The sequence below is a fragment of the Eucalyptus grandis genome, chromosome 10, assembly GCF_016545825.1.
Source record: "Eucalyptus grandis isolate ANBG69807.140 chromosome 10, ASM1654582v1, whole genome shotgun sequence".
Taxonomy (NCBI): domain Eukaryota; kingdom Viridiplantae; phylum Streptophyta; class Magnoliopsida; order Myrtales; family Myrtaceae; genus Eucalyptus; species Eucalyptus grandis.
Genome location: NC_052621.1, coordinates 12,490,811 through 12,512,302, shown reverse-complemented (window position 1 = coordinate 12,512,302; position 21,492 = coordinate 12,490,811). Strand labels below are relative to the sequence as shown.

General features: G+C 37.9%; 2 protein-coding genes across 2 annotated transcripts; both read left to right on the top strand.

The window, feature by feature from the left end:
* The first annotated feature begins 9,186 nt into the window (after positions 1-9,186).
* On the top strand, positions 9,187-13,756 carry LOC104421801 (MLO-like protein 2). Its single transcript, XM_010033905.3, has 15 exons — positions 9,187-9,467; positions 9,594-9,651; positions 9,782-9,999; positions 10,216-10,332; positions 10,413-10,473; positions 10,852-10,940; positions 11,322-11,396; positions 11,503-11,597; positions 11,682-11,731; positions 11,957-11,997; positions 12,116-12,289; positions 12,409-12,444; positions 12,541-12,608; positions 12,835-12,895; positions 13,163-13,756. The coding sequence occupies exons 1-15, from the start codon at positions 9,342-9,344 to the stop codon at positions 13,529-13,531; spliced, it is 1,638 nt and encodes a 545-aa protein (XP_010032207.2). The 5' UTR covers positions 9,187-9,341; the 3' UTR covers positions 13,532-13,756.
* Positions 13,757-17,063: 3,307 nt separating this feature from the next.
* On the top strand, positions 17,064-20,966 carry LOC104421800 (probable ubiquitin-conjugating enzyme E2 C). The gene is made up of 6 exons (XM_010033904.3): positions 17,064-17,397; positions 17,512-17,539; positions 18,868-19,095; positions 20,065-20,128; positions 20,204-20,263; positions 20,498-20,966. The coding sequence occupies exons 1-6, from the start codon at positions 17,279-17,281 to the stop codon at positions 20,551-20,553; spliced, it is 555 nt and encodes a 184-aa protein (XP_010032206.1). The 5' UTR covers positions 17,064-17,278; the 3' UTR covers positions 20,554-20,966.
* Positions 20,967-21,492: the final 526 nt, after the last annotated feature.

Here is a 21,492-nt window from a genome sequence, read left to right as displayed (position 1 = left end):
GAAGCTGCATCAAAGCATGAGCTATGAGTCTTTTGCTGATTTAAACAAGTTTTCCCAGGTATGCCACCTGCATAAAGTTAGTAGGATAGCAGGGAATGCACAATTTTTCCCAAGACATCATTTGATAGAAACGTGCGGGTGAACTTACCTTTATGATTTTATGAACTCTGTGTTCATTATAAGTAGATGAAGCTAAGTCTGGCTCTTATGCCTGCAATGTAATTATGGTCACTGTCAGAGCACATTTCATCCATCATGTGCTCGAACTACTGGATTATTCATGAGTGTAAAAACAGTTTGTTTATTGCTTCTAAAATGCTGTTTGTGTTATATTATCTTCGACGAATGACAAGTTTGTTTATTATTGCTGCATTCATTTTCATTTTTTTTAACTAAAGAAAAAAAAAAAAACCTGTTGGAACCTGGAACCGACCTCGGAACTTGTGATGGTGGTAGGTTCCTGTGTTCTCGGTTCTGACGGGTAGGTTCCAAGTTCCAAAAAATGAGGAACCTGTACCCGAGGGTAGGGTCCAGGTTCCAAGCGGAACCTGTAAGGAACCGGGAATCGGGAACTGCTCACCCCTAAGTATAAGTTGATTAATAAAAAGAATACCCACCTTGCAAAAATTACTTACTCAGTCGGTAGATCTTCGTACTAATAACGTGTTGTAAAATATTGCGTTGCAAATATATAATAGAGAGAATAGAGATATTGAGTAGAGAAAATCATATACCAGAAATCATAAAGAGAGTCAAATGAAAGAATTTTATTTCCAATATCTCACTGTTATTATGTTGTGTTTTTTTTTTTTTATTACCCAGGGAACCCGTACAGCTAGCAACCGACGGGTAAACCCTGGATGACAGGTAGAGTCACCACCACCCTTACCTACTGGGTAAGTCATGGGTTCCTTTCTTGCAAGGCAGACGACACCGTGGATCGAACGTTGGACCTTTCGTGAGAGGCACCAGTGCCCAACCACCTATGCTGCTACCACGGGTGGTTATTATGTTGTGACTGTTATTGTTTACAACAAAAACAAAAACTAAGCTCCTATTTATAAGAAAATAAGAATGTACTTATAATTAATATCAATGTATCATGTATTGGATAGGGAGATGAATATTCATTGTATAGGGAGATGTACTTAAAATGTATGATACAAATGTACCATAATAAGTACATTAAATAAGATAAATATAATGAATATTCATTTATGTATTTCATAACACACACTGAATTTTAGCGTTCCTCCTTAGCAAATTTGGCCATGATTTTGTTGGAGTAGCTAGGCTGCACCTTATAAAAACTATTAGAATTTAACTACACAAATTTTAACCTTCTTAGATCATATATTGGCGCATATGTTGCAAATTTCTCCATGAGCTCCCTAGACAGGCCAAAATGCACCCAATAAAAAAAGGTTTAGAATTTAATTGGCCTGGAATTTTTAAAAATAGAAAGAAAAATTACTAAAAATAAGTTTGACATTTGGGCAATTTGTTTGAGCAGTGTCATTGCTCATACGATTAAGACCCTAGAGATTGGATCAATACAGTAAGGGCTTGTTTGGTATAATTGTGGTCGAACAATAACCATGTTGTGCTTGTAACTATGCTGTAAGTTTTATGTTTAACAATTGTACTTTAAAACTGCAGTATCTCTCAAACTTAGGTAAAACCAGCTATAACTTTATAGGCACACAGTTGCTAAGGAATTTGCCAAACATTTTTCCAAAGGAGAAAATTATCCAAAAAAATCATAAATTTATTATACGACTGCTATCTAATCCTAAATTGTTTTCAATTTGGCTAATGTAGTCCATTTAGTCAATTTTTATCGCAAAATTGTAGATGTGACGTTTAGTCATTGCCGATTGCCGATTGTCTTATGTGGCATGATAGCCAATGATATGACATGTTGTTGTATTGAAATATGTTATAGTTTTTTTTATTTTTAATTTTTAATACTTTTTAAGATTTTTTTTTTTTGACCTAGGGAACCCCGTAAGCCGACAGCGGGCGAGAAAACCCTGGGGGAGCGACTACAAGACTCACCACCACAGTACTCCAGGTAAGAATCCTTAACGACGCCTCTGGGATTCGAATTCCTCTCCTTCGTGAGGGGGAGAGAGCCCAAGCCAGCTGCGCTGCTGCGGGCGGTGGTTAATATTTTTTAAGGTTGATATCATGGAAAACTCTAAATTGATATACATGTAACAAATTTATTGAAAATTAATTTTTTGACCAACAAAAACTGTAAATTAATACACTTATGAAAATTTACTTCAAACTAATGTTTTGACTAATAAAAATCCAAAATCGATATATTTATGACAAATTTACTCAAAACTAATTTGTTGACTACCAAAACTTTATACCCTTTGTTAGTTTCTATAATTGGATTAATACCATAAAAAATCACAATCCGATACATCTATGATAAATAGAGGGTAAAACCTTAAAGTAGATACTCGTCAATTGTCACATGTCATCCAACTCAATAATTTAATGATAAGTAGAAACTAACGGATGGTAAATTTATTATAAGTGTACTAGTTTAGAGTTTTTATTTTTATTTTTTATAATAAATGTATACTAGTTAGAATTTTTGTGATATTGTCCTCTTCTTTTTATTATTTTTTATTATTTTTTAAAATTTATTTTCCTTCTCTTTCCTTTACTCTTTATCTTCTTCCTCAAAAGCATGGCCCCTCATAGCGCTAAAAAAAAAAAAAAAGGAACCTCAAAATTCAAACTGGACTCTACACATTTTGTAGAAGAACAACTAGCATCCTCCATCTAATTTTCCTCAAACTCAAAACACATTTTGCGCTTTGGTTTCTCAACACAAAGGGAAACTATCCTCGGGCCGGGGTGTGAAGAATTTCATGCCTTGCTCCGACTGAAACAGCTATTCGAGAGTTCACACTCAATCTCCTTACCTTTGCTCATTCACTTCTGCTTCATCTCTCGACGAGAGAGCGAATTAATGTGTTGATGTCTTCAAATTTAGAAAAAGCATGTCCGAAGGTCAGGAAAAGTGTTAAAAAAAGTCCTAAACCTTTTGTATTTGTGCCAATTTAATCCTAAACCTTTTTTTGGTATCAATTTAATTCTAAACCTTTTTATGCCGTGCCAATTCAGTCATTTCCGACCAATTTTGACTAGATTTTGTTGATTGGATGTTAGGCGACTAACGTGGCCTCATCTGCGTTGGACGTAGATAATTTTTAATAATATTTTAATATTTTTGAATTTTTGAATTTTTATTTATTTTTTCATTTTCTTTTTTTCCTTCTCCTCCTCCTTCCTCCAGCTGGTTGTTGAACATTGGCGACCGGCTAGAGACGACGGCCTCATCCATGGTCGGTGAGGCTCACTCGCTCAGCGCGAGGCCGCCCTCGAGGCCTGGGCAGCAAGGCTTGCCCTCGCCGGATCTAGCGAGGGTTGAGCCTCGCCCATGGCCGGCGAGGGCGAGCCCCGTCGCCAAGGGCCTGGCGGCCTCAGGGTGGCCTCATGCCGGGCTGGCGAGGGTCGAGCCTCGCCCATGGCAGCATCGGGCGGGCAAGCCTCAACGACCATGGGCGAGGCCGCCCTCGTGGCCATTGGCGAGGTGGCTAGCAAGGTCGACCTTCGACCTCACCGACCGTCACCTTTGGCCGGTCGCCAAGGTTTGGCGATCGGCTGAGGAAGGTGGAGGAAAGGAAAAAGAAAAAGAAAAAATATCAAAAATAAAATAAAATAAAATATTATTAAAAATTGTCACGTTAGCGCCGATCATACCACGTCGCCGGCCAAAGCATCTAATCAGCAAAATCCGGCTAATATTGGCCTAAAATAACTAAATTGGCTTCACATAAAAATGTTTATGACTAAATTGGCCAAAAAAAATATATTTAAGATTAAATTGACACAAATACAAAAGGTTTATGACTTTTTGAACACTTATCCCTCCAAAGTCAGATTCGTGGAATCCAAGAAAAATGGGATCGTCCATCATCTCAAAATGGCTCCATCGCTGTGAAAGTTAAGAATATTACTAAGGCATGGAGCTCTACCGTGGTGTCAACCAGGCTTGATGATCTCGAGCTTTGCCGGGGTGTCAAGCTCAAGCCCCAGATCTAGTTGCTCGAACTCCGTCGCGGCATGAAGGTCGACATCATATCTGGTTCAACTTGGCGGTGAGGGATTGATGGACGAGCTTCTTCGGAAGGCCAGAGTGCCATCTCCGTATTCCTGACCAAGCACTCAAAAATGAAACCAGAGAATAGCAAAATTGTCTGACCGGAGATGAGTAATGCAGGGAAAGGGAGATGAAGAAGATGATGAACAGTGACCAAAGAAAAGGAAAAAAAACTCAAAAATTAAAGCAAGGGACATTGATTTGGGTAAAATTCTCTACATTAAGTCGTCAGCACTCCTGTGACTGACTATAATTTTCGATAAAAAATAGTCAGATAAACTACATTAAAAAATCATCAAGATAGTTTCTAAGAAATCATTTTTCAAAAAAGTTTTTTTTTTTCCTTTTTAGGTTAAGGATTTCATTTTTTTAACTTTGACCATATACATTTTCTTTGATTGTAAATGGTTTTCCATTAACTGATCATTTTCAGTAAACCAAACAAGTGAAAGCCCACAATAAATAATTCTTGAAAACTTCTTTTGTTCAAACAAATACATCATTTAGTGCTTGAAAAATCCCAGATGCGTATCGATGTTTTAATGATTTAGGTGCTCCCGAACCCTTTTTACCAATCTATTTGCATGTCAAATTGAAAAGGTGTCTAGCGGCACGCTTGTCGCCTTAGAATTTTCATGTTCAAACGAAATGTTTCATGCTTATAACAAACACATCGAATTGAATTTTCACTTTGTTTGATAACGGGTTGCTTCCCGTGATGTACGTGTTTGCTACATGCCTATATTGGATAACCTAGCAGAAATATTCACCAAGGGACAATCTAGTTCACGACATGCATTATTGAGATCCAATCTGTTGGTTCTTATACCTATTTCGGATTGGGGGTATTAATATGCAATGCATTTGTACCTATAATTATGTTTTTGTATATATTCTCACTGTAATTACTTATTTCAAAAACACATCATACAACTCTGGCTAGGATTAAGCCCAATAAACATTCTCTCCATTCTCTCTATGACTCTAGAGATGATCATATATGACTTGGCCACCTAGGGCGTTATGAAATCTATTAAGTTCTAAAATTGCTCTCAGATAGCAATCACGTTTATTACAGGTATTCTTTCGTAGTGTAGGGGGTAACTCGTCTGGAAATATAATAGTTCCTAAAAGAATATGCGGTTATGAGCCATTCAGATCATTTAAACTACTATTTATTTTGCAAAGTTGGCTATGGCGCCAAGGGATTTCCCACTTAAGAAACTGAAAGTCATATGTTCATGTTCCATTAACAGTATGCAAATTGTTTTGGATGCCAGCAGTCCACATAGGCCAGGCTCAATTGGTTCATGAAACTTGCGAGGCATTTCGTAACCCGAAATGAACCTTGTTAAAAATAAAGGGCTTAAAGTAACTGTATTAGTCTTAAAAAAGGCTTGATCTCACTAGCTGGTGAAGGGAATTTCCGTCATTAACATTTTTAAAAATTATTTTCCCTTTTTCTTTTTAATAAAAAAGGACAAACTGAAAAAAGAAAAAGAAAAGGCTAAAACTCAAAAAGAAAAAAAGAAAGCACAAATAAATAAATAAAAAGGTGGGAGGGTCCTGCCTATGGCTGCTCGCTGACCATGGCCGGTGCCCCACCAGCAATGGGGCGGCAGCCCCTCCTACTTGTATTCTTTTTTTTTTTTTTAAATTTAGTTTTTATTTTTATTTTTAAGTTTGTCTTTTTGGAAAGAAAAAAATAGAAAAAGGTAAAATGAAGAAAAAAATTAAAAAGAAAATGCCCTTAGCTAATTGGTGACGTAAAGCCTTTTTTGAGGTGACGTGACCACTTCAAATGCTTTATTTGAAATGATGTTTGCTCTAGGTCTAATTTAAAAAAATGAGAATACTTTAAACTTTTATTTAAAATAAGATCAATTTTAATCTTTTTTTTTTAAATGAAAAGAAGGACACTTTATATCCTTATTTAGAATTTCCATTTAATTATATATATCGATGTAATCACATTGTGTGCACTTTGTCTATAACTTAGTTCAATAATTGAGAATGAATATGATGTGCGGAGTAACGTATCACCAAATATCATTCTTACTTAAAAAGGAATGGATATGAATATAATTGATGCAAATGAACTTTCAATTTTTCAACGAAGATCATGAACTTCAAAGGCGGATTGAAAGCCTCAATTGATGGCCCATCATTTATATCATATATATATATATATATATATATATATATATGTAATCTGCAAAATTAAGAACTGCTAATTAGGAAAAAAGAAAAAGAGCTGCAAGATGAAGTTGCAAAAATCTAATGATACCCACTTGGGCAATTATCTTGGTTTTTTCAAAAAATTTGTATCAAATAATGTATTGAAATGACAGATTTAGTCTTAAATAAGGGTTTCAAGTTGAAAGCCAGTCAAATCTTATTTCAGCTGGGGTATTTTCGTCTAAAGACTTTTTTTTTTTTCCTTTTTTTTTTTTTTCTTTCTTTTTTCATCTTGCTCACCTCTTTCTTGACAAATGCATCAGACTCGCGGGTCTATTAAACAACTCCATTAAAACCCTAAAAGGCCTCACCTCGGCATACGTGATAAAAGATTTTAAAAGCTAATTTTAAGTGGGTTTTGTTTTTATTCAATTTTCTTGTAAAAACTTATTATGGCAATTCTTTCACGGGTTTAAATCACATGATCTCTTTTGGCATACGGATCTCAATAAATATAAAATAAACCTATGGCTGCAAACTATTGAGGCTAGTTCTAAATCGGACCAAGACGACCTGTTGTAGAGGACTTGTTGAAACCATTTAATTCAGAATATGGTAAAGTAGCTCTTGGACGGGGAGCTACTTCTTTTACAGGTGCTCTGAGACTTGATAATTAATCAGTGTGATTTACTAATTAAGCATGTAATAGCTAGAAAATTCCTCTCCAGCTTTTAGTTTTGATTAATAGGCCCTGTTTGTTTTATAAAAAAAAAAAATCCTTAGAAAATACTTTTCTAAAAAATACTTGGTTGTGTTGTTTAAAATAATTAATCAAGAAATTTTTTTCATTATTGACAACAATTCACGCTTAACATTTAACAAAAAAATGGAATATATTTTTCGTTCATTTATTTTTATAAGTAACAAAAATAATTTTTTTAAGAAAAAAAACGTTGTCCAAATAATTGATTTTTCGCAAAACAAATGGTGCTATAAAAATGATATATCTTCCTTATATATTCATCATATGTCCATTTCTGCATCCCATGATTGAAGGTTGTTGACCCAAAAGTTTGAATTTTTTTTTTTTTTGGTGAAGATAAGAGATGTATAGATTTTGCCTATAAAGAATACAAGATGGAAGCCTGACACAAACAAAAGACAGACACTCAAGAAGACAAAAGTCTAATGCAAGTGTAGAGGTGCCACATGGGAATCGTTCATACTTATATGAAAGCCATATTACTGGAAAATGAAATAAAATAAAATAATATTCGACAATCACTTTTCTGTACGAATCCGCATACACTTGCGCGGAAAAATATAAAGGTTTTTTAATTAAATTATGTGCTAAGAGGAAGGAGAGAAGAAAGAGACAGGTAAAGGGCATATGACCGTTCTTCGACAAAAAAACAAAAAGGGCAAGTGGCCATTCGAATAGCAGACATTGACAGCACATCCAAAATTAATAAAACAAGATTGAATAAGCATGGATGGCGGCGGTCCTCGATGGCGGCTAAGGAACTAAATAAATAATTAAAGGGAAATGGTCCTCCTTAACGATCTTGCAATTATTATTATTATTATTATTTTGAATGTAAGGAAAAAGCACACATTCTGCACTGTTATATCCTTTTTCTCACTCTAGTCCTCGAATGTGTAGATGTGTGCAATTAAGCACCTGAATTTGTAGAATTTTCTAATTAAGACTTTATTTGTTTCCCCAAAAATAGATAATTTGAACTTTTTTTATAAAAATAATTCTTTGTGTCGCTTGAAAGAATTAATTGATGAAGATGATTTATTATCGACAATAATTTATTTCTAAATATCTTCATAAACAATAAAAAATTCAATATGGAAAATTATTTTTAGGAAAGTATTTTCAAAATCATTAATTTTTAGTGAAACAAATATGCCCAAAGTGTCCCAATCTTTGATTTGGACAAATTACAGACAATCAAATTACATCGACCGAATTATCGAAATGACAATCATACCACCTCATTAGACGATTCCAATAGCGTTCGATTCGATAGTCTATCGATTATTTCACTGTCATACTTCTAGCCAATGGCAATCATCACATTAGGTTCAATTAATTAAAATGAAGGGATTTGATTATAAAATTGTATAAAGTTATATATTCGATTATGCAATTCATAAGTTTAAGGATCATATTAGAAAGACGGTGTACGTTCATGGACCAAATATACACTTTTTCTCAATAGATATGGGCATGCCGTGATGCATTATTTTGGAAAATACAAGTAATTTGGATAAACTTGGGAATGCCATTACTTTGAGTGAGGTGGGGGTTAGAAGACATTTGACTAATTTTCGGTCACTATTTAACGCTGAATTCACTATTGAGCATATAAAATGTCCATCTTTTTCCAACCATGTTGATCTTTTACGGTGCAGCTCTAGTCGGTCAAAGGGAGGAATCTTTCTAGAGTTTCTCGTCACTTTAATAAATATATCACGAAAGATTCTAATATTTCTAAAAGTGGAATTGAGAATTGACCACGTAGATATCCCAATTTCATGACTATATTTAATAAAAAAAATACTAAATTCTCCATCACACCTTTTTTTAATGAAATATTTGTTTTAAGTATATGCTTTCGTTCTCGAATAAAGTCGCAATTATCCTATGAGATGGGTCGGAAGATCAAGTCCGAAGGCCCCGGTCTGCGTTGAAAGTCATGCGTCATCGCCTTGCCCCGCCTCCCACGCAAACCACGTGGAAAAGTCAAGATGTTTGAATGTTCAACCCCGCTGATATATAATCCCATTCATCAATAGCACCACTGCTTCACATATTATCCATACCACCTCATTCTCCTCCTCCATTCCATTACCTTTCTTGGTTCCTTCGTTTTGGACTGGAGTGTCCTCTTGCTCTCTTTCGACGTGGAAATTCTCCGGAGACAGTGACTTCTGGTGAGGCGTCGAGGATCTTCACGGTGTGTCAATGGCAGAGAAATATGAGAAGGAGCGTACTCTGGAGTATACTGCGACATGGGCGGTCGCCATCGTCTGTTTCGTGATACTTGCTATTTCCATCTTGTTGGAACATGCCATTCATCTCTTTGAAAAGGTGAGGTGATCTTGAAGAGCTTGATTATCACTAACTGGATTGATCACTAAACTGTTGTGTTAGCTACGATGTCTTTTCCGATGGTCTGATGAATGTCGCTGATTGGTTTGTTCTTGCCATTTGCAGTTCTTAAAGAGAAAGAGGAGGGTAGCTCTTGTTGAAGCATTAGAGAAGGTTAAATCAGGTGATTAAAGATCTGACTTGCTCTTGCCAATTTCCACTGACAGAAACTCAGAGTCTCTTAATGATTCCTTGGCATAGCACGCTTCGTTGATGAGTTGTCTGCTTTTTTCTGTTTTTGTTCGCTTGGGCAGAGCTTATGCTGCTGGGGTTCATATCATTGCTTCTGACAGTGCTTCAAGGTCCAATATCGAACATATGCGTCCCCAGGAGAATCGCGAGCTCCTGGCTTCCTTGTAAGGAGGGGCTCGAGGCTAAAAAGTCCGGCCGTAGACTCCTGGAGTTCTCGGAGTTCGGTGGGGTTATCCGCCGGAGTCTGGCCACGAAAGGGTACGATAATTGCACTGGAAAGGTAATGATAAGCTTTTCAAATATCCCTGTCAAATCACTTCATCGCCTTTAAAAGTTATGGTCAAATCACATAAACATGCCCTTAGTTCAAGAAACTACCCTGTGCACTCGGGAGAAAGTGTGCATTTCTTCATTTACATGTCTCTCTGAGTATGGATCAATGATAAAATCTCTGTCGCTGCATATAGTATTCACTTGTACTGAACATTCTGTGCAGGGAGAGTATGCCTTTGTCACGGCGTACGGTATTCATCAGCTCCATATATTCATCTTTGTGTTAGCCATCTTCCATGTTCTGTACTGCCTCACCACTTTGGCTCTGGGCAACATCAAGGTACAATATGAAGTTACAAACCGAAGAACTCTCTCTCTCTCTCTCTCTCTCTGAGTGGCTTTGTTTGGTTGTTGCTGCAGATGAGACGATGGGAAGCATGGGAAAAAGAGACGAAGACACATGAATACAAGTACTTCAATGGTAACCTTTAAACTCTGAACACAAAATATGCCCCAAAAATTACTGATATTTGGTTACACTTTGCCTAATTAGCGAATCTGTGTGCGCTGTCAGCATCCATGAATTTTACACTAAAAACGCCCATCAACCACTACCATGTGGTTAACCCCCTTAAATGTTCACGTGGAAAAATTAGGTATTGACAAGAGTGAATTGTTTAAATTTTGTATGTTTGAAATTGTGTCTGATATTCTCTGTCCACTGAAGTCGCGGTAGGTAATACCCGATTGGTTGGTTATGAGCGGGTGCTTTCAGTTTTAGTCGAACATAAATGATGTTGGATTGTTATCTTCTCCTCGTCCAATTATGGCTAAAGCCAGAGCCAAATCTCTGTTGCAGATCCAGAGAGGTTTAGGTATACAAGAGAGACATCATTCGGTCAAAGGCATTTGAGCTTTTGGAGCAGATGGAAAATATCTGTCTGGATAGTAAGTACAATTCCCCAGATAACATACACCTCTATTGTACTGAAGTCCAAGTTGATTTCGAATATCTGTCAGCAGATCATTTTATTATTTCTCAAACAGAAATTATTCATTAGCAATTCGGTTCAACGCATAATTGACTTTGTGAGTCTAAAATTGAGTTCGGTTAGTACATGATGCAAATTTGAAGATTCACAGCCCTTTTGTTAATATATGTGTTGGTAGCAAAATTCAAACTTGATCACAATTTTAGCTTTGTTTTCAGGGGTGATCAATGTTTTTATCTTTCTCTGAGAAATATAAACAAAGTTACTTTTTCTAATGGAAGGAAAAAAACCAAAATCCACCCTAGAGTTGAACTAAGTTTTCTTCCCCTTCTGTCAGGTGTGCTTTTTCAGACAGTTCTTTGGATCAGTCACGAAGGTTGATTATTTGACACTAAGACATGGATTTATCAAGGTAAGCACACGCTCATCGTCATGCAAAGTAGTCACATTCACATCACCAAGTACTATCATTGTTACAAAGAAGGTCAATCAAAGGCTTACCTAAATTGCAATTACAGGCACATTTGCCACCTGGAAGTGAGACAAAATTCGACTTCCAGGATTACATCCAAAGATCACTTGAGGATGATTTTAAAGTAGTCGTTGGAATAAGGTAGGAACTACCTAATGTTAACGTGCAGTTCGTTTTGTTTGACTACATATATATGTCTCACAATTCCCTTTTTTTGACATGCAGCCCGATTATCTGGTTCTCTGCAGTGCTGTTCCTTCTGACCAATTCGCATGGTAAGCTCGGATGATTATTGCTGCCTTCACTTGCAAAAAAAGGATATAATTTTGATTAGTGTCTTCAAAAACTCTGCATCCTGATGCTAACGCCTTTTTCATTAAGTTTTCATTCAACATCTTACAACTGGTTTTTATCTAGTTTCCTATTTCAATCTCTTTGGCTGCTCTATGTTTCCTATCGGTTACTGAATCACTTGCTTTCGTTTTTGTTCTATTCTGCAGGATGGCGTTCTTATATATGGTTGCCGTTTATTACTCTGTTTGTAAGCACAAAAGCTTGAAGTAATCCATATTTCCTCATCCTCTCAAAACATCTCATCTGAGGATTTTGGGAGTGGAATGTTGATGAATGATATATTAATCAAAGGGTGGATCTTGCAGATAGTACTCCTGGTGGGGACAAAACTGCAAGTTATAATCACGAAACTGGGACTGCGCATTCAAGAGAGGGGAAATATAGTCAAGGGCATTCCTGTGGTTCAACCCGGTGATGAGCTTTTCTGGTTTGGACGCCCACGTCTCCTCCTTTTATTGATTCATTTCGTCCTTTTCCAGGTACTGAGAACTTCTTTTAAGTAACATCCTCGTATAATTCATGTTCTTTCTAAAACCTTGTTCATATTTTGTATCTCTATCTCAAAATTTTGTTCTTTGTCCACTTTTCTTGATTGCAGAATGCTTTTCAACTAGCCTTTTTCGCTTGGGGCACGGTAAGCATTTGATCTGATCCACCGCTTTTTGAAAGTATGTGCATGTCAATTGCAAGTTCCGTATGTCCTGATTATGGTTCCCATCACTGTTTTCAGTATTCATTTGGGTTGAAGAACTGCTTCCATGAACGCACTGCAGATATCATCTTCAGAGTTTCAATGGGGTCAGTATTACCTAATTCATATTACTTTCCGTACATCACTTGAGAAAAACAGCGGTACATGGAGAAGAAGGCTTATTCAGCGTCGATACTTTTGAGCAAAATAGATAAAAAAGGATTAACATGAAAGCATAATACACGTGCAAAGTATGAACAAGACAGAATTTTCTGTGTTCATTAGCTAATATTTCTTGAAGCTAATGCCTCATTTGATTTCTTCAATGTTCAGGGTCTTTATCCAGGTCCTCTGCAGCTATGTGACCTTGCCTCTCTATGCTTTGGTGACACAGGTCCGTAAATTCTTATGTTATTAATTTTCGCTATAGTTTATCAGCTAATCTCCTTGTGTTTTCGAGGACCTGAATGACAATGAATCTCTTGATTGTGGCGATAGCACACTAATACTAACGAAATCAATCCCCTTCCATCAAATTTCACAGAAACATTTCCTGAAAATTGGTGTCACGAATGTTTGGAATTTAGACCGGAAAGGAAATGAAATAGAAAACTTGCGATTCACTGGCATAAAATCTTGGTTTCCTTTCGGTTATTTGCAGATGGGATCGACCATGAAGCCCACCATCTTCAATGATCATGTCGCAACGGCTATCAAGCACTGGCATACCACTGCGAAGAAACACACCAAACAAAGCCACCACTCCAATGCCGACCCGCCGTTCTCCAGCCGGCCAGCAACACCAGCTCATCTCCTGCAAACCTACAACCACAGAAGTGAAGAGAGCCTTCATGAGATCGAAAGTGACCGTTGGCCTCAGTTAGAGATGACCAATGAGTCTTCTCATGACCATGGATTAGCCGACGACTCGGAGATTGCTAGGCATTCTGATGTTGTGGAGGGAGGGCAGCCGGACTTGCCAAACCAGCCATCAATGCCGCCTCAAGCGACTGCTCCCCACGCACGGTGACATCATTTAGTTGGTAAATAAATCCACCAACAATAAAGGCTGTTTTACAGCGGTTACGGAGCATCGAAGCTCGAAAGAGCTGGAGGAGTTGCAGAAGTTTATTTATTTTTCTATAGTTTTCACAATTCTTTAGTTTCTGAATTGTAAAGCTTCAAAGAATTCTTGTTCATCGTCCCTTAACTTCCTCTATTTTCAAAAAGGTGTCCGGATAAATTTTTACTTTTCCTTCGCGTCATTACGACACTATCGACTCCTCGATTGTCCAAAGCGTTGGAGGGAAGCTGGAACTTGCATTTGATTCTCCAAAATAATTGGAAAACTCAATCGTCTCCTTGCAAGACCAGCTGGAGCATGCCAGCATGGAATAGACTGATGATCATATATGACACATCTACCAAGAAATTTGGTGTAATAATGATTGGAGCTGTTGGAAAAATAATTAGCTGAAAAAACAATAACGAGGGATCAAAAGGTCAAAGTCCTTCCATCATTGTGGTAGAAAATGATGTTTGTCTCTTTGCTTTTTAACCATGACTGTTGAAGGAGGCTTTGTTCGAGGATTATAGAAGAGAGGACGTTCACCTCCCGAGTTCAATAAGAAGCAATCTCCCTATAAATGATTGAAATCACCTATTTCTTGGAATTTAAGGTTTCGTTTTTCTTTGGCTGTCCGAAAATTAGGTTCATCCTCGCTGCAAAAGACCCTTTTATGTATTCTTTTAGCATGAAATGTATGCATTATTTGATACAAATTTGCATCAAGTGTCTTTTGAATTCAGAATTGGTTGTATTTATAAGGGCGAGAGTGAAAGGAAAAAAGATGGTGGGAGAAGCAAAAACGTTAAAGGCTGGCAATTCATGTGGCGTCGGTGTATTTTTTGTCTTTAGTTCAGTGATTCTTTTATGTTGTTTACAAAGTGGTTTAAATGTGATTGTGAAAGTATCCTTCATGAAAAGAACAAAGAAAACAGTAAAAATGTATCAATTTCAAAAAAAAAAAAAAAGGTTAAAAATTAGTTTCAAGTTAGAGGTGTTGTTTTGTGTAAGGGTAATTGATTTCCGAGTAGTCCTCTTTTCACTCACGATTCAATAACCAGATCATTTGGTCTTGGAATTGGACTTGGCTAGTCCAATCCACATCTCGTGTGGGTAAATGGAACTGGTGACACATTTTTTTTTTCTTTTTCCTACTTGATGGTTCTCTGTAGAACAACAGATAAACAAATCACACGTAAAATAACAAAAATGGAAAAGATGAAGAAACAAAAACTTAACTGGAACGAAAAAGAAGTTAGAAAGCGTAAACACCAATCTAGATCATCGTAAAATCTTCAAGGTGACTAGGAAAGAAGATGAACAACTATGAATTCCCAAAACTTGAAGCAACATATGAATAATAGAATCACTAGAGAATCAACAAAACACAGAAAAAAAATCAATTCATTATTGTTTAAGAACAAAAGGGAAAGAACCACTGGCAAAAAATAAAATAAAAATAGTGCATTGGATATCTATCTCGATGAAATGAGATTGTGATCACAGTTAGCCAAAAACAGAGCAAAAGAGGGAGACATCGGGTGAGAGGGTCGCATTGAGCGACTCAAGCAAGAGGGTAGTGTTTGACAGTCAAGCAAGTGTGAGAGTGACTGAATCAAGCAAGAGACAAGAGAGTCGAGCAAATTGAGCAAGAGAGGTGTGAAGAATGAGAATGGGATTAGGGTTTTGTTTCAGATTAGGGAAAGAGGCTTGAAAGAGCAACATTTGTGACGGTATTAGGGATTTTCATATTTGAAAGAAATAAAAAATAAAATAATCGGTCTGGTTTGAGTGATCCAATTGTTGATTTCACACATGAAACTAGGAATCGGCTAGAATCGACCGGTTCAGTTTAGTTTTGGTGGTTTTTTTTTGCTCATCTCTAATTTCGTGTCAAATTCGGATTTTTTAAAATAGATTCATATTATGTTCGAGTTATGTTATTGTATCATGTGAAGAATTATTATCTCTAATTCTAGTTATGTCTCATATAAAATGACATGCGTAAAAAAAGTACATAGAACTAACAACTTTAGATCCTTCTATTAACGTACTAGCAAGTGTTAGATAGTGAGATTAAGAAGAACTTCGAATGATTTTAGGAAGGAGGCAATGAAAATTTAATTATAAGCAATCTCGTGTTTGAATTACAAAACTTACCTACATTCTCATGGTAAAAAGAAAGAGAAATATTCATTCAAGTTCCACTAAGGGTGCGTTTGTTTGCGTTTGTTTAAAAATTGTTCCAAGAAACAGAAATAGAAAAAAGTGTTTTACGTTCCGGGGAACAATTTTTGAACAAAAACGCATTTGGTAAACTTGTTAGGAAATAAAAAATAAATAAAAACACGTTTGGTAAATTTATATAATTTTTATTTCTTTTTTCTTTTCCTTTTTCTTTTTTTCTTCTTTTGCCGGCGGCCTCGCCCGCCCACGGCGAGGCTCACCGGCCCTCGCCGTCCCCGGCGAGGCCGAGGCTCACCGTAGCCGGGCAAGGGTCGGCCTTGCCTTGGCCGGGCGAGCTTGAGCTCGTCTAGATCCGGCGAGGCCGAGCTCGCCCGCCGGCCGACGAGGCGCGGCCTCGCGGGCCATCGCCCGCGACGCCAACTCGTCCAGATCCGGCGAGGCCGAGGCTCGCCAACCGCCGGGCGAGCTCGGCCCGCAGATCTAGGCGAGATCGAGCTCGCTCAGCCGGGCGTGAGGTTGGCCTCGCCTTGGCCGGGTGAGCTCGAGCTCGCCCGGCCGGGCGAGGCTCGGCGAGGGCTCGCCTGCCAAGGCGAGGCCGACCCTCGCCCGGCTACGGCGAGCCTCGGCCTCGCCTGGGGGCGGCGACGGGGGGCGGCGAGCCTCGCCGTGGCGGGCGAGGCCGCCGGGCCCTCGTCGGCCGGTCGCCAGGCCATGGCCGAGGTCGGCGGCGGCGAAAAAAAAAAGAAGAAAAATAAGAAGAAAATAAAATGTGTTTCTCAAATGTGTTTGAGAAATAAGAAACACAAATTTTGTGTTTTCTTATTTCTGTTTTTTTTGTTCTTAACAAAAGAACAAAAAAGGAAAAAACGCACCTAAACGCGTTTTACGTTCCTTTTTGAAAAGAAACATAAACAAACAGACCCTAAATCACACATGAATTCAGCAAAAATATATCTATCGTAGCATAGTAAAAACTAACTTGAAAATGTTACCACTTCTATAAAGCCAATCCTGATTTTAGCATCCACAAACTAATTTTGCCTTAAAAATCCAAAAAGTTAAGGACGATGAACCTAACTAAACTAAAGATCCTCATTTTTCTTTGGCAGCCCCAGGAAAAAGCCTAAATAAAAAGAAAACGAAACCAGACCTCACTTTATTAAGCTATGCACTTTCCTGCCTATCTAAAAAAAATGGAATCAAAAGGGCCCTAATTGATTGTCACATCAATTATTTGTTGGTTAGTACAAATAGTAATAATTATAATAATGATGATAGATAAGATAGGATAATCATTTTTGCATTATTTTGGTGGTTGCGGTTTAAGCAACCGTCCCACATCTTTCCTTTTCCTCGTTCCGACGCTCCCTTTTTCTTCCTCCTCCACCGCCCACCAGCGCCGGTCGTCTCCCCCACCCCACCGAGCGATTCGTGCATAAATTGCAAGAGCAAAGCATGTGATTTTTTTTTTTTTAAAGAATTTAAGGTGGAATAAAGGGTTTTCTCTGGGAATCTGATCGCAAGATGGAAGTCCGGCAGAACCCGACGGCGGACAACTCGTCGACGGTGTCCGGCCGCCGGCAGGCGCCGAAGCAGGCCAAGGCCTCGCCTGTTCCCGTCGATTCGACCTCCGTCACTCAGAGGTGGGTTTTGTTTTTTGTTTTTCCTTTGGGGAAATTTTTGTTGGGTTCTTGCTGTTGAGGAGTTTCGGGGTTTGATCGTTGCTGCGTTGGCTTCTTGGTTTTGTTTTCTTGCAGGCTCCAGAAGGAACTGATGGCGCTGATGGTATGTGCAGCGTTCCTTGTTCATTTGGGTGTTTTCGGATAGCGTTTCTGTTGACGAATTTGTACCCAGTCCGGTCGCATCTGCATCGACTTTTGCTGCTTGTGCCCGGCCAAAGAACGTGCCTTTTCTTGTTCTTTTTCTTTGCTTTGAATTGTCTGGACCATGGTCGTTGGAATTCCTGTCATTAGTCGGTGGAGTTGTCATAGTTTCTGTGAAGTTCACTGCGAAGTACGTTGGGGGTTGGTAGTGAAGTTGGAGGCAAACCACATGGCCATGGGTTTGGGGTGATGGAACGGACTTGTGTGTGGATTAGAAGAGGTTCTGTTCTCCAGACGGCAAATGAGGAAGGAAATCATGTTTAGATCATAACAAAGAACTACTTAGGTGTCCCTGAACGATCGCATTGACATCTTCTGGGATGGTTGCGTTGCTCATCAATGATGTGTCGGGCACGTAGAGGCTCAATCATGTTTGTGGCGTAGATAGGCCTATTTGTTTAAAGTGGAAATTAAAAGTGTCGTGCATGCAAGATAGTCATCTGCAGCTGTTTAAACAATTTTAGACTTCTTTAATCAAATAGGTGAGCTTGTTTATGTTAATCCAATGCATTTATACACATGCAAACACCGTTATACATGTTTATATATCTGACTCACATGTTTATGTACCAGAATTAATTCTTAAATTTCCAGGTTTTAACATCACATAAAAAATGTGTTATTATGCCATAAAAAGAAAAATCACTGGCCCTAGTTTACTTTGGGCTAAAGATAATGCACATTGTAAATGAAACTTCTCCTTGCATTTGCATCTTTTTCTGCAATCTCTACTATTGCTTAGATGTCGACCAAATTAACAGTCTTCACTTCCTATTTGCACAAGTCTTGAGGTACCACATTTACATCTCCCATATGAAGGAGCATCTAATTTGCCAGTATTTTGAAGATAGAATGAAGGCACTGATACTGTTGCCCATGTAATTTGTTAAGTTGGCTGAGATTGTTTCGGAGACTTTGGGGGAAGATGATTAATGACTCTAAAGTACTTGCAATAAGTTCAAGATCACTCTGCTTTTTACAGAAAATCATATGCTACATTGCAACAAGTCATCATTTTTTTTTTTCGGCCAGCATTGTAATTAGTGATTGGATAAAATTTAAAGTTCATTAATAAATATGATACCTTTTCAAGCTTCCAACAATAAGTTTCTGATTTATTTTGTGCTCTTCTGTCTCTTGCCTCAACTCTTTATGCATTCGTCTCTCCTTTTCTATTATGTTTTTGTCTGGCAATTTCATCAAAATACTTGAGAATGCTTTCCTGTGCAGATGAGTGGAGATCTTGGAGTATCGGCATTTCCTGAAGGTGAAAGTATTTTCTCATGGGTAGGCACAATTGAGGGTGCAAAAGGCACGGTGTACGAGGGTCTCTCTTACAAGCTTTCATTGCGGTTCCCATTGGAATATCCATTCAAGCCACCGCAAGTCAAGTTTGAGACTCTGTGTTTCCATCCGAATGTCGATCAGTTTGGCAATATATGTCTTGACATCCTTCAGGTATCATCTTTCTCAGCAAGTAATAAACCTTATCAAAGACATTTGATGGCACAAAATTCTTAATAAACCTTATCAAAGACATTTGATGGCACAGAATTCTTTGTTCTGGGGAGTTGACATTAATCCTGTACTTTTGTTTTGCCTGGCGTTTGCAAAAATTTTGGACATTTACTCTTATTGCTTTCTTATGGTCATTCCTGACATTTTTCCTACAAGGATAGAGTCAAGTCAGACATCAATAACTTGGTTTTGCCAATTGGAACAATGTTTCTTCCATTCTGAGTTTTGAATGTCCGGTTCGCTAGTTGGGGTGGATTTTAGGTTATTGGAACCTAGTATGTCAGCAATTTGCTTGAAGCTGAATATTCAAAGTGGGATTTTAAGGAAAGACTCTTGGATCAAACATCAACTTATGATGTGTATTAAAGGACATGGCATTTTACAAAAGGGCCACAGTGTCCATCCCTGTAGAAACTTCCGCTGACAAAGCCTATAATAAATGGGTTCCAAATATGGGATAACTCACATGATTTAAGCCAAATAAATGTGAGAGATGTCCTTGTTCCAAATTCAACAATCAGAAAATTAAGTTGGAGGAGGAATGGATGAAAATATGACCCTTCTCAAAATCGTTTTCCCTTCAGTTTTCAAATGCATAATTGGGTTGCAATTGTGACTTTTTTACTTGATTTTCCACTTTCCATCTTTGTTTCACAATAGTGTGATTGGTAATTCCATGTAAATGTATTTTAGACTGAAGCTGAAAAAGTGATGGGCCAAGCTGAATCTTCTGTTGATGAGGAAAACTGAAAATTTTGTTATGAAATAAATAGCCTGAGTAATTAATTCAAGAGTAATGGATTTACAATAATGAAATTTTGAGTTCTTTACTAAATTTCTGTACTGTTTCTTTTTTATTGCTTTAATGTCTATGCAATTGATGACATCTTTGGTGGAATGTGGCGACAGGATAAGTGGTCATCAGCGTATGACTGCAGAACCATTCTTTTGTCCATTCAGAGTCTGCTGGGAGGTCTGAATAACTATTTCTATCAATCTCCTGTTTTTGCTTTTTGTTTTCTTCCACTCAAATATTGTGTTCTTGCAGAGCCCAATCTTGAGAGTCCCTTCAACAGCTGTGCTGCAGCTTTGTGGAACAATAAAGAAGGTTAGGATTTCATCTCTCTTGTAATGTGCTGATAATTCAAGCCAAAATGATGCATTCGTCCCATTGCCTGTGCTTCTCCTTTAAGTTGTGCCATAAACAAGAGTAAATACCTTTGCACATGCTGGCAAGAAGCACAAAGTCGCCATGTCGCTTTGTTTGTGATGAATGTTTTGATATGACTGGTAACATTTTGGTACAATTGGTTAAGACATTTATGTCGCTTTGAATTCACAGATTACAGAAAGATGGTCCATAAACAAAGTTTTGCTGGAGAGCTTTTCGAAGAGTGATCAGTCGGGCATTCATACTTTCACTGTCACATGGGATACATTGCATTGCCAAGTTTTCTCTAGAATTCGAGAAAATAGCTCGACACTGATCTAGACTTGTATAGTCTCTTTTTTACGATAGTGGAATATTGCATCTGTAAGATTGATTTGTTAGGCAATGATAGACCCAAAAATGGGTGAACACTTTGTCTGTTCAAGATGATAATCAACTTCTGTCCGGAGAAAACTGGGGACTTTGTACGTCATTTGTGGTTTGTTAAGATTTGTATTTGTACTGCTTCTACTGTAACATTTGTTTGCGGAAAATGTAAATGATCTTGATAAAAGGGATCGTCATTTCTCCTCTGTGGATGGGTTAAGATGACCACTCCATTAGCAGGGAATTCTTAATAAACCCACGACCCTTCTCAGTATAATCAGCATGTTCACTTGGGCAGAGGCAATATGTTTGCAGCTACTCTTAAAGATAACCCGTAGTTTTAGCTACAGATCGCAACAGGTTTGCATGTGTACTAGAGAGGAGGATATCAGTTGGGTTTGAAGCCTGGGTGAATCATTTTTGTACTCTATTGACCATTTCTACAGTTTTATCTTCCGCTCTTTCCATGAATCAACATAGGCTACAATCTTGCATTTTTCAGTCACTCTTGTAAACTTGTCTATTAAGTCTGTATGCTTTGTCCCCAGCCGAATCTTCATTCGGAGATCTAGCTGCATTCATGGTCTGTTTGAAATGACAACTGATGATTTGTAAATATTTGAAAGTTGGTCATCTACATTTACAATGCAGAACCATTTCCACGATGGATCTTCACTGCTTGCATCGACATATTACGATGGATTGCCTTCACAAGGTCTTGTGGTGATGACGATATGGATGATCTCATCCTAACCAATTCCCATAGTCGCAATACTATTCACCACAGTACAGTTCACGTT

Bases quoted from the DNA above. Each gene is read 5' to 3' on its own strand.
- LOC104421800 (XM_010033904.3), top strand. From the start codon at position 17,279: ATGGAAGTCCGGCAGAACCCGACGGCGGACAACTCGTCGACGGTGTCC. The intron at 17,398-17,511 runs GTGGGTTTTGTT...GTTTTCTTGCAG, and splicing joins TCGACCTCCGTCACTCAGAG to GCTCCAGAAGGAACTGATGG. The intron at 17,540-18,867 runs GTATGTGCAGCG...TTTCCTGTGCAG, and splicing joins AGGAACTGATGGCGCTGATG to ATGAGTGGAGATCTTGGAGT.
- LOC104421801 (XM_010033905.3), top strand. From the start codon at position 9,342: ATGGCAGAGAAATATGAGAAGGAGCGTACTCTGGAGTATACTGCGACA. The intron at 11,732-11,956 runs GTAAGCTCGGAT...TCTATTCTGCAG, and splicing joins CCTTCTGACCAATTCGCATG to GATGGCGTTCTTATATATGG. The intron at 12,896-13,162 runs GTCCGTAAATTC...GGTTATTTGCAG, and splicing joins TCTATGCTTTGGTGACACAG to ATGGGATCGACCATGAAGCC.